The sequence below is a fragment of the Oryza glaberrima genome, chromosome 5, assembly GCF_000147395.1.
Source record: "Oryza glaberrima chromosome 5, OglaRS2, whole genome shotgun sequence".
NCBI lineage: Eukaryota > Viridiplantae > Streptophyta > Magnoliopsida > Poales > Poaceae > Oryza > Oryza glaberrima.
This window is the reverse complement of record NC_068330.1, coordinates 2,222,759-2,235,744: the sequence shown is the minus strand read 5'-3', so window position 1 is coordinate 2,235,744 and position 12,986 is coordinate 2,222,759. Positions and strand designations below refer to the sequence as shown.

Here is a 12,986-nt window from a genome sequence, read left to right as displayed (position 1 = left end):
CACTTATTTTGATAGAATTTTTTTCCTGCCACTTGAGTTGAATCTGATATGAACTTTTTCTTCCGCTTATTTGATAGAATTTTATTTTCCTGACACTTGAGTTGAATTTGATATGAACTTTTTCTTCCGCCACTTATTTGATAGAATTCTTTTTTCCCGCCACTTGAGTTGAATTTGATATTTTTCTCCTGTCACTTGAGTTAAATTTGATCTTTTTTTTCCTCGTGCTACTTGAGTTAAATTTGATTTTGATTTGAATTTTTCTTCCGCCACTCATTTGATAGAATTTTTTTTCCTGCCACTTGAGTTAAATTTGATCTTTTTTTTCCTCGTGCCACTTGAGTTAAATTTGATTTTAGAGAGTTAAATTTTCCTTTCTATCATTTGATTTGAATTTTTTTCTCCTGCCACTTGAGTTAAATTTGATTTTTAGAGATTGGAGTTTTTTTTTGTTAAATTTTCCTTTCTGTCATTTGATTTGAATTTTTTTCCTCCTGCCACTTGAGTTAAATTTGATTTTAGAGATTGGAGTTTTTTTTTTCATGCCCTTCTGCCACTTGATTTGCTAAGTTGTGGTCCAAATTCATTTGCACTTAATAAAGGTCCATTTCTGCCGGAGCGAAGTTACATTAAGAAGGTACTTCAGCATTTTAATATGCATGATGCAAAGCCAGTTAGTACTCCTATTACACCTTATTTTAAATTATCAGCTTTACAATGTGCTAGTCCTGATGAGGATGTAGAATACATGTCAAGAGTTCCATATTCTAGTGTTGTTGGTTCTTTGATGTATGCCATGGTTTGCTCCCATCCGGATTTATCTCATGCTATGAGTTTAGTTAGTAGATACATAGCTAATCCTGTTAAAGAATACTGGAAAGCTGTTCAGTGGATTTTCAGGTACCTTAGAGGCACAGCTGATGCTTGCTTGAAGTTTGGCAAGACAGATAAGGGACTTATTGGCTATGTGGATTCAGATTTTGCTGCTGATTTAGATAAGAGAAGGACACTCACAGGTTATGTATTTACTATTGGTAGTTGTGCTGTGAGTTGGAAGGCAACATTGTAGCCTGTTGTTGCCCAGTCTACCACTGAAGCAGAATACATGGCTATTGCTGAAGCATGTAAAGAATCAGTTTGGCTAAAAGGATTGTTTGCTGAGCTTTGTGGAGATGATTCTTGCATTAACTTGTTTTGTGACAGTCAAAGTGCCATATACCTCACTAAAGATCATGAGAGGACAAAGCACATTGATATCAAGTACCATTATGTTCGCGATGTAGTCACGCAAGGTAAGCTAAAGGTATGCAAGATAAGCACTCATGATAATCCTGCTGATATGATGACAAACCATGTTCCTGTTGCTAAGGTTGAGCTTTGCTCAAGCTTAGTTGGTATAGTGGTTTAGCCCAAGAGGCCATTTGGCGCCGAAAGTGTTTTTTGCTTTTGTTGTGCTCAGGATGAAGGATTGATTCATGCTATAAGAAGGAATTTGTCTTAAGGTGGAGTTTGTTGAGTTGTGATCCAAATTCATTTGCACTTAATAAAGGCCAGCTTCTGCCGGAGCGAAGTGGAGGCCTTGCCGGAGGCCCCGTGGTACGGATCGTAATACCTTTTAGGGTTTCACCTCATATATATAACTCTTGTAAGCCGCCGTGTGGCGTTGTAACCTCACCCCAATATAGTGAAGATATTTTGCTGGCTGGCGCCCGTGTTTTTTCTCTCCTGCTTTGGAAGGGTTTTCCACATTAAATCTCGTGTCTTCTGTGATTGATCTATTGTTATTTATCGTTGTTTGTCTATCGTTTTCTAACATGATTTGGATTTTTTTTTCATTTGATATTTTCCTTCTGCCACTTGAGTTAAATTTGATTTTAGAGATTGGAGTTTTTTTTTCATACCCTTCTGCCACTTGATTTGGATTATTTTTTCATTTGATATTTTCCTTCTGCCACTTGAGTTAAATTTGATTTTAGAGTTTGGAGTTTTTTTTTAATGCCACGTGAGTTGAATGAGTTTTTTTTTTCCCTCCTGCGCTTGAGTTAAATTTGAGTTCTTTTCATTTCATTTTGAGTGTTTTTTTTTGTCTGTTTTGAGTTCTTTTTTCATGCCACTTGAGTTGTATTTGAGTTTTTTTTCCATCTTGAGAGAGTTAGTTTCAGTTTTTCATTTCATTTTGAGTTTTTTTTCGTTTCAAAAGAAAATAAAAATCGTCCAAGAAAACATCCCTTACAATTCGAGTTGCGAGAAGTAAAAAATCGTCGTTAAGCCAATTCATATCCTGGCAACACTCGCACACGGTACAGCACACGTCGATTGGATCACTGTTTCTAAGAAAGAAAAGAGCGGATGTATCAATTGAAACGCCCGAGCAGTCAGGAGTAACGTGCAAAAAGGTCGTACACATCTCCACCCTTCTACCAAAAGGTCCAAAACCCCAGAACCAACCTGATTACCCATTTGGATCCACAGTATCAATACGATCAAACACTCGCTCCTTTTTTTTTCTCTGTTTATCAGACAAGTTTAATCGATCATCTCTTGATCTAAGCACAACATAATTTATTGTTCACACACCAATAAATTTAATTAATCACAACACGGTTCGCTTACAAACATTCATCACGCTCTACAACGAGCGACGGGATAAAGCCTCAAAGCTCCCCGTCCAATCTAACTTCGACAACCTTGTATAGCTGCGCTGTGCAAAGCAGCGTCCCACACTGGGGACATGGTGTACAGTCATTACAACCTTCTTACTCCTGAGTAAACAATGAACTAATCATGTACACTAAAGTTACAGGTAAACCACCCAAAGTACATACAACTCGATTATTTGCTCATCATTCCATTCTGTCCTTTAAAATTGGTGTAGATGAGAGGGACCGGGAAGCACATAGCTTCGCTTACGATTTGAAGCTCTGAACGGTTGTGTAGCTTCCAACCGAGGAGATGAAGTCATATCAACTACACTGAACACTGAAGCGTCACAATGAACTAATCACCAGATGAACACCTTCGACAAACAGGGGGCCTGTGATGTGATGCTCGGCTGCAGGTTGTTTGGATGTATAATGTATGTACCTTGTGACTGGTAAAGAGATTTCCGTCAAGAAACATGGATCAAGAAGCTGGAGGTGGTTCAACGATGTATCATATATAAGCAAGAGAATTTCTGTCACTAGCAGACTGTGGCCGTCCTCTAGTTGGTGTAGGTGGCCGTTGTATGTTAAGTTCCTGCATTTGATCAGAAATTGTGCAAACAAATCATTAAATGAGCCATACATTCAGAGCCTAATGTTGAGTTTTTTTAGATGAATCAGAACCTAATGCTGTTGATAAAAAGTTGTTGCTCACAATCAAGTTGTGCCTTGCCTTATCTCACTAGAGAAATGAGAAGAAAGAAATACTCATTCTAACCTGCATCCATGTGGCGTCCATGGCACGTTCTGGGGAAGACTCTGGAGAATTAACTGGTGGAGGAAGTGGATGAATTAACTTTGGAACAATAACTAGTCCCCTGCCCACCACAAGTATGGCCCCAGCGTTGTTTGCAGTACCTGGTGCACGCATGGTCTTAGCAAAAAACTTGGTTGCATACTTGCATAGGTAACAAAGGAAGTTAGAGGAGACATACCACAATAGTTAGTGGCTGAAAATAAAGTTATCAATTGCCCATGAGCAAAACGCTCAAACCCATCCATAACACACTCATGAGCTCTTATGATTAGTTGCAATCTGTTTCGTTTACAGAATTCAGTCACTCGATCAGGCTGCAAAGTAGACAGGAAAAAGTTTAACAAGCAGATTACAGTATGATTTATTTCATAAAAAAAGAAGCATGTGTAGTTTAATTTGATGTTGCTAGCACTCAAACTTAAAAGGAAAACAACGAGCATAGTAGGAGAGCTCAATTATCATATCATACCCCAAATGTCACCAAGCCAGGCCCTCGTGCATTTGGTCTCAAACCCTCCACACTATCATTTTCTGTAGGATCGGACCTGTATTTATACAAGGAAAGTACTCATGAATTGTCATATACAGATGAATGTAGAAGACAACAAAATAAGAATAGGTACCATAAAAGGTCCATGAGAATAATAGATCCAACGTCCATTGTGATAGGCCGTTCAAGTTTCTCGATTTGCTCGATAGTGTTTATTGACCTTCCAATGCCACCATGCATGCAAATTATTTTCTTTTCTATCATGGCAGCAAGTGGGAGATAATTAAACAGTTGATTGAATCTTGTCCAAGCCCATATGCCATCACTTTCACCCTGCATAAGAGTTAAGACAATTACCACATCAAAAAACTTCTATAGTTCAAATATGTATTAAGTATTATAATAACTACCATTCTCTCTATGCATTCAAGGCGGAACCCAAAAAGTGCATTGATGTCAGCAGCCTCGTGATTTCCCCTAATCAAGTGGACGTTTTCAGGGTACTCTATCTGCAGGATATGTTTTCAATGGCTCAGAAATAACTTCATGACAATAGTGTTGTGGCAATCAATGTATTTCAATTACCAGAAATAAAGACTCACTTTAAGAGCAAGAAGCAATGTTATTGTTTCCAAGCTGTGCTGACCTCGGTCAACATAGTCTCCCAAGAAGAGATAATCAATATACCTAAGAAAAATAGAAACAGGTGTTTAGACAAAGAAAAGCACGTGTTCAAAGTATTTGGAAGGATATAACAACAGAAAAAAATGGATATATTTGGAAACATCTAGTACACTCTAGTAGGCTTTGAAAACAAAATATGATTAAAAAGTTCAGAAGCAACTAACGTTATATCGCCAGCAGTTGATGGATAACCATATTCATCAAAAAGGCGCATTAGGTCCCCAAACTGCCCATGAAGATCACCAAATACTTTAATTGGTGCTTTTAATTGTAAAACAGTTGGCTCCTGCATAAAAATCTGCTCAGCAGCATAACATAGCTCGCCAACTTCGTATGAATCAAGGAAAAAAGCCCTTTCAGCGGGAGCCCTCCAATTCCTTGGCTTAAGTAAGAACGAAATAACCTGCAACAAAAAGAAAGTTAGGGAAATTGTTCTTCCAACAAACTGAGAAATTAAAGATTGGAACTTACCTTCTTATGCAGACCTTGTGGGGACCTTTGTCTGTTTAATGCTTTCTTGGCTGGATATGATTGATCATTGCTTGAGGGATGCATTCTTCTGCTTTCATTCTCAAATTGGTCCAATGAAAGCTGTCGGACCAAACATCCCAAATCTCCTACTGCTTCTTTAGAAACTACAACCTTCAAAACGGTATTGGGAATTCAGGATTTAGGATCAATATACTGCAGTAGCTTGATTGAAATCAACAAAACAAACAGAATGCATTAGGAAAGAAATCAGCCAACTGCCCAACTTTAATTTAAGAGGCTTCTACATCATAAGATTTAGAGGGAAGTACCACAAGAGGAAATTACTAGATATTTAGACCACAAGAGGGAAACGGAAGATCAATAGATTACAGGGGACATTTTACAATCATGCAGTGTTGAAATGTTGAGTAAATTGGTCTTGAGGTTAAATGCTACTATGATCCAAACAATTTCTACTGAAAAAGTAACCCATCCACTCAACAGATCAACGCAAAATACTGCAGAAAATTATGAACTACCCTAAAAAGGGCCAGGAGCTGTTGCACCAACTAAAGAAGGAGAATGGTGCACAACTAGGTCCTAGGATTTGAACCCATGTAGCGGGGAGGTTAAACCACACCCCCAAAGAAAAACACACACATCCCCTGCCAGGGCATATGTTTCCAGAATTGCCTTTTGATGCTTCAAAAATGAAAAACTAAAGAAAGGATTGTATTACACCCCAAAACTGTGTGAGGATGCTTTAATTGTTTGCAACTTTAAGAATGCAAATGGGAGGAAACATCAAAATGCATACCGCTCTTGAATGCAGCTTCACATCTGGTTCTAGGGAGCCTCCATCGTCTAAATCCTCAGGCATCGGTGAAGTTTCACTGAGTGGGGACTCAGATCCTATTCCCTCTGACAGGCTATCTTCTGAAGATGCATGAGATGCTTCCTGTGCAGCACGCCATACAGCACTAACAGCTTCAGCTTCGGCAGCTGAAGCCTCTGTCAACATGTCAATGGACTTCTTGTCCGTGCTGAAAACAATGGAAAATTTATTTAGAGTTCATTAGAACGCAGGAACTCTTGTAGCGTTAAACAAGATGAGTATGGAACCTGAAACCAGAAGCTATCTCGTGCCTGTTATTTGTAGTGGGAGAATCTGAATTAAAATTGTGGTTTCTATTTTGATTTTCTGCCCTTGGGACTCTGTCGTACATAGATGAAGTAAATTCTGATTGGATAGGTGCATTATCAGCAACAAGAAAATCGTCGAGGAGAATATCTGTTTGAAAAGAACATATATTAGATTTTCAACAGCATAAATTTGGAGATATATCAATCATCACACCAAAAAGTAAAACTTGGAATAATCCACAGTTGACACTGAAATATAACAATGCAGAGTAACGGAAATGAAAAGCATGCCATTTTCCCATCTACTCATCAGTTGCTTACAAAAACTTTGTGGCCTTGATATAAATAGGAAATTCTATCATTATCTAATATCTGTACCTTGCTAAAACGCTGAATAGTTAAATGGAATATTTCAATTCTGTTAGAAAATTGCCAGACTACAAATTTGATTGTCTAAACATGTGTGGATTGTCTACACTAAACACATCGAGGTGACAACTGCCAACCCCACTACATTGAGAAACAAATATTAAGTATAGTAATGCCATCTAGTGACAGCAAAAGGAAAAATACAGTTCAGACAACAATGGTCACAGTATTGTTTGAAAAGGTTTCTCCAATTCTCAGATGGACAAATACAGAATGAGGCAGCCAGTCATGAAAATGGCATCCAAAACCAGTTACCTCCCCTCAGACCACCATAAATGTATATCTGCGTTCCAACAGAAGCAGCTGCATGACGACAACGGCGAAGTAGATCCGAAGAAGCATCATGGTCATGTGAAGACTTCAATGTGCGAGAGGTCACAATGCCATTTCTATCCAACCAAACTCCAGCAGCAGTGTCCAGAACTTCAGAAAGTGTGGTATGGTTGAGTCCAAGAGAGTAGAAATAAGCATATGAAAGCTGTGGGAACAAAAGGAGGTAAACTCACCTGCTATTGCACCCTCTCCCTCAATGGCTCTCCCTCCTCTAAGGACTCCACCAGTAACATGCAACCGAGCACCAACAAAGACCTAAAACATACGACCACGAGCCATCAATATAAGAAAAGCAGAATATTGTATGTGCTTGAGTGCAGAAATTAGATCAATAAATATGAGGCAAGATTTTAAAGAAAGAAAGTCATTGCTGAAACCAACCAACCAGGAGAACCCGTTAACACCATCTGAGCACCGATTCATCATCAACAAATCAAGAAATTCAGCTTTCGTGTATGGTTAACTTACAGCTGCATGCTGATATCTTGGAGATGGAGATACCCCTGGAGCTAGTGTCCACTCCCACTGGCCACTTGTATGCATTAGTAGTCCATAAGCATCAGAAAGTGGCTGCACATACATTGCACGTATCATAAATTAATCTCAACATAAAATTATTTAATGACACACAAACCTAATGTTCAACCAGCATCTTATAATAATAAAACTACTTCCTCCGTCCCAAAATATAAACATTTTTAGCTATGAATCTGGACAACTGTGTGTCTAGATTCATAGCCAAAAGTTGCTATATTTTGGGACGGAGGTAGTAGATAACTTGATTGGCATGATAAAGCAATCCTAATTTTAGTACAAGTCCCACTGCCTATAAAATATGCATAACAGTACAACACATTAAAAATGCTAAAACACCATGCTTAAGAACTTGCTATAATACTTGATGCAGAACCACTTGAAGATAAGAGAGAGAGAGAGAGAGAGAGAATATGTTTTTTTTCATTCTAGTGATATTATCCATAACAAACAGTGATGCTTGCCTTCCAAAGTTCCAACTTCCAAAGATAGATAATTAGGAAGAGAGCATTGATAATTAGCATATTAAATGTGTAGGAGCTATCCTAAGAATATATTAATCCATTACTACCTCCGTCCCAAAATGTTGCTAACTAGGATGGGATTTGACCCATCCTAGGACAACGAATCTGAATAAAACCTCTGTCCAGATTCGTTGTCTAGTTTAGGGTTTAGGTAGCAACATTTTGGGACAGAGGAAGTACTAAATAATGAATGGATGTTCTCAGCCACCAGAACTCATGCATTACATAAAGCCATCGATGATCTTCATTCACCATATATGCATATGAGGTTCTTGCACTAGCAGACCATAGTTAAACAATGACACATAACATCATATAAAAACATAATATGACATTATGACCTAAGGAGAATATTTTAGAGCTAACAAACAGTAACAAAAGCATAAGACTACCATCCCAGAAGCATCCCTTCCACCGCAAAGTAAAAGCATGCCATCGGTGCGTGCACTGGCAGTAGCATACCTACAGTGATTTAGAATGAAACAAAGTAAGACATTGCACGTTTATACAAACAGTGTAAATTAAATGCAATCGCTACACCTAAGAAACTTGTGAAGTGCTAGTTTCATTTTACATAAAAGCATGCTGAATTAAGTGCTACATGCTGTAATTTACAATGCCATTTATGCTGTGAGTTTCATCCAGATACATCATACTATTTATTTGTACGCTGTCAGAACAATTACCATAGTGTTATGTGCAGAACTCAACATTGTTACTACGGTTATAAAACAGTATTTTTATGCTCTATCTTTATCCCTCTCACTAAATTTCACAAGTAATTAAGCGTTATTATTAGTGGAATAGTGGCAGGCCAAAAATCGGACCCTTGATTAGCTTTAAAAATATTGATTTTCATTTTTTATAGCATAGAAGAATTACGTGAAACTGAAAAGCAAACCCAGACAAGCCTGTAAAAAGACAAAATACCAGATTGTATGCATAATACAGGCTCGTCTATACAGTTATTTTTCCTTCTTTTCTTTAGTGTAAGAGCGCTTGCAAATATAGCTAGAAAACAAGGCTAACAAAGATTCAACAGTTTCCAACATGGAGTAATATTGGAAGATGAGACCGTTTGCAGTTTGTCCAAGAAAGTCAAATACAACAAATACATAGTAGGTTGCCAATCTACTAAAAAGGAGGTCAGGTTGACCACTCGCAAGGGGCTGGATAGAAGAAAATAAACAAATATGTAGTAACAATGAAAAGTGAATTGATCTGATGCAGTGAAGCTCTCTAAAGTAGTGGACTGACTTACATTCTCGCTGAAGGTCTATCGCCATCAGGGTTAAGTTTCTGCCACCTATATGGTTTCTGTGCTGTGTCCAGAGCCCAAGCATCCGATAAGACTCGCTTTCCTGTACCAAAAGAAACATTATTTGACAAGTCCGACAACTATTAAAAGTTATTCCAAAACATGCTAGCGAAATCCTTTTAGAAGGCAATAAATAAGCAACCCATGTGAAATCTTCTAATGGGTTGAGAACTTCAGGCTACTTAAAAAGTTGGCTGAACTATAAATCTATAACAATAATAGACAAGTTATCTATAGTTTTGTTACTGAATACGGATAGCCAAGGTACTGAAATGTCCATATATATTTGCAGTGAAAGCGTTTTTGTACCAAAGAAACTGTTCTAGTTCCATGTTTTCTTTTTATAAATTGAACAAGTGCGAGTGAAATTCAGGCCATATTTCCTCTTCCACTTGGGTGCATGCACTTTTGTTAGAAACTGTCCTTGTTTAGGGAACAAGTTATATAGATATGTTTAATAAATACTCTATTGTGGAGAGCCCTAACTGGCAGGCAGTTAAAACTTATAAGCAGGTATATTCATTAGAGTGTTACAACATGCCAGTCAAAACAAAATGGACTTCCATAAATAGTAAGGAGGTGGAACGCCATAAAAATTATTATGGAAATACAATTCACTGATTTGGAGAATTTAGCATCGAAGGGCTAACCATCATTTCCAGAGACAGTTACAAGATAACGTTGGGCTACCAGATCCATACAGTGACCATAGCGAGGACCAGGCCCAGCCCCCTGAACAACAACCCTGCATCCAATGGCAGAAATGTAGACATCACATATCCATCCAATGATAAGCCCAAAAAGGGCAAATGCATCCGCAAACAAAAAGGCTGGTGTCTTTAACATTCACCTGTGCCATTTAAACTTGTCGTTTGTCAGGTCAAGAACATAGAGATCATCTGTCGAGTGCCCCGCTGGTCCAATACCACCCTATGCAAACATTGCATCACTCACAATTAATTAATTAGAAGTAAGTAGACAGGTACCGAACAAAAAATCGAAGATCCCAAGTTCCAAATACCTGGAAAACAACCATCGTTCCTACGGCAGCTGCAGCATGTGCAGCCCTCGGCGATGGAGGCTCTCCAGCTGGATGCAATCTGCGTCATTAAGAATTGAACTTAAACCCTGATTATTTGAACCCATAATCCCATTCCTTCCCTTAACGGCCAAGTTAAGCAAATTAGTTGAATGGGTGGAATGCATTTCTCATCCTAAACGCACGACAGCACAAATATAAGACAATGATTTCATCACCATGCATACCATAACCCTAAAAGACTATATAACACAGAATATACGAAATTGAACCTCAAATGAACTCCAAGGGATGAGGAGACCTGGAAATTGAGCTAAACCCTAGATTTCTGAGCAGCCATATGAAACAAAATCTAAACGCGAGCAGCGCCCGTACCTCGTCCACCTGCGCGTGTCCACATCATACGAGTGCACCGAGTTCGTCACCCCCGCGAGCCCTTCAAGCAGAGAGACCCCAAAACCCCCAAACCATTAGAGCACCACCACATCACATCACAAGGGGAGATAGAGAGAGGAGAAAAGCTCAAGCAAACACGACGCGCGCGAGACTTTAAAAAAAAAAAAAAAGAGCACCGTACTGATGCCCGGCATGCCTGAGGATGCGCCGGCCTCGATGGCAGTGGCGCCGCCGAAGAGGATGAGCCGCGGGCCGTGCCCCTTGGTGGGCGCGACCACCGTCAGCGAGTGGCCGCACCTGAACCCCGGCGAGTCGTCCCCCGCCCCCTCCCACCCTTCCACCTCCCTGTACGCCGGCGCCGGCACCACCCACGCCCCCTTCCCCGCCGTCCCCATCCCCTCCTCCTCCTCCTCCTCCCCCCACCTCCAAAACCCTAGCTCCCCGCCGCCGCCACCGCCGCCGCAGCAGCTTGGGATCCGAGGCGGTAGTAACCAAAGAGAGAGACACACACACACGCACACAGCACACGGCACTGGAAATTCGAGCTCGCGGAGAGGAGAGGAGAGTAGAGGGGGGTGGGGAATTTGGTGGGGCCCAGGTGTTAGAGGTGGATTCAATACGGTGGGGCCCAGGCGTCAGCGACGGTGGGTTAAATGGGGTGTACGCTTTGCCGGAGTCAATGGTGGCAGCTGGCAGCAACAGCTCAGAGGTGGGGGAAGGACACCACCACCACCACCACCATCGGAGGAGAGAGAGAGAGACGAGGAGGACGAGGCGGGAGTAAATGGGAGGCGCGGCCGCCGCCGCCGGCCGGAGGGTGGTGGGGGCGCCGTCGCAGCAGCCAGCAGCGCAGATGAGCGGAGCAGACGAGTCCTGGTTGGCCGGGGGCTCTAACTGGTGTGAATTACTACTAGTACTATTGATAGTACACCGTACACGGCTCAGATTAGACCAGGAGGGGTTTCTTCTCCGGGGACAGCAACAGGAGGAGGTGTGTGGGAACGCCATGGCGTTCTAGAAAAAAAAAATTCTAGGATGCTTCCTCCAGTGCCGTGTGCTGTGTGCGTGTCCTAATACCTTCTTTTTCTTTTCTTTCAACCGTGACATTTGTCAACTTTTTTTTTTGGTTAGAGATGACAAAATTAAGCGGGTTTTCAAAGATGACTTTGAGGTATTAGGAGAAATGTCGTTGTTTGATGGTCATCGGTTTTTGCGGGTGGTCATATGGTTGACGAATCAGTTTAAAAGTATGTGTATGGTCTATTAGTAGTCAACCGATAAAATTGATTTGAGTTATATAGAAAAAGTGAGTGATCCATGAAACGACTCAACGAGATATTAGAAAACAGTACAGTATGCATGGAACATACAAAACTAGGCTATTAATTGACCTAAGCGAGTGCTTTGGTGCCACGACTCAAAAACATGTAAAACTACGCTATTAATTGCTCTAAGCAAGTGTTGTGGCGCCATGACTTAATACACATTTTTATCGTTGAACACTTGGACCACGGCACTAACTATCGTGATTGGATTATAATTTAATTTTCTATTTTAAGCTTGGTTTTAGTGGCTTTCTCTCCCGCCTCCATTCTTCAGTTTTTTTTCATGATCACGACGAAGATGATTAAATATATATTTTATAAACTTATTTTTAAAAATCAGTGAAACGAAATAAGCTCCATCTTAAAGCGGAAGCTATGCCAAGTGGGCACTTAATTATTAAGAAACTAGTACTCACTCTGTTTCATAATGTTTTAACTTTTTTCTAGTCAAACGTCTTTATAATTGACCAAGTTTAAAGAAAAATTTTAGCAACATATACAACACCATTTTGATTTCAATAAATATAACGTTGAATGTATTTTAGTATGTATTGTTTTGTGTTATATAGAAATGTTGCTATACTTTTTAGTAAACTTGGTAAAATATAAAAAATGACTAAAAGAAATCGAAACAATCCTTATAATATAAAACATAGGGAGTGATATCTAAGCCATGTCGTAGTGTGGAAATTGGACATTTTATACATGCACAATATAACAAACACTAAAGCTATTAGGTTTTAGAAATAAAGTGAGTAATCATATATAATCACAAAGGCACTAGAGATAGTGATTAAAACCAACACGGAGGCACAAAGGGCATGTAGAAAGTGGGTTGTTG

General features: G+C 39.8%; 1 protein-coding gene across 2 annotated transcripts; it reads right to left on the bottom strand.

The window, feature by feature from the left end:
* Window positions 1-2,547: 2,547 nt before the first annotated feature.
* Window positions 2,548-11,666, bottom strand: LOC127773686 (serine/threonine-protein phosphatase BSL1 homolog). Of its 2 annotated transcripts, none has more exons than XM_052299820.1 (21): window positions 11,002-11,666; window positions 10,800-10,860; window positions 10,407-10,485; window positions 10,236-10,315; window positions 10,036-10,130; window positions 9,329-9,428; window positions 8,460-8,529; window positions 7,478-7,579; window positions 7,183-7,264; window positions 6,932-7,099; window positions 6,227-6,395; window positions 5,922-6,147; window positions 5,105-5,275; window positions 4,798-5,036; window positions 4,552-4,636; window positions 4,360-4,458; window positions 4,083-4,282; window positions 3,929-4,004; window positions 3,638-3,773; window positions 3,421-3,560; window positions 2,548-3,237 (listed from the first exon to the last, which is right to left on the bottom strand). In XM_052299820.1, exons 1-21 carry the CDS (start codon window positions 11,213-11,215, stop codon window positions 3,154-3,156), a joined length of 2,676 nt encoding a protein of 891 aa, XP_052155780.1. In that variant the 5' UTR covers window positions 11,216-11,666; the 3' UTR covers window positions 2,548-3,153. The 2 variants fall into 2 exon arrangements, with proteins under 2 accessions (XP_052155780.1, XP_052155781.1); XM_052299821.1 differs by having other exon boundaries at window positions 6,251-6,395.
* Between the last annotated feature and the right edge of the window lie 1,320 nt (window positions 11,667-12,986).

What these genes read in the sequence shown, in the direction of transcription:
- LOC127773686 (XM_052299820.1), bottom strand. Translation starts at nt 11,215, where the DNA reads ATGGGGACGGCGGGGAAGGGGGCGTGGGTGGTGCCGGCGCCGGCGTAC. An exon ending in CAAGATATCAGCATGCAGCT is followed by an intron (nt 7,265 to 7,477) that starts GTAAGTTAACCA and finishes CGTATGTTTTAG; the next exon opens with GTCTTTGTTGGTGCTCGGTT. An exon ending in TTCAGCCACTAACTATTGTG is followed by an intron (nt 3,561 to 3,637) that starts GTATGTCTCCTC and finishes TGCGTGCACCAG; the next exon opens with GTACTGCAAACAACGCTGGG.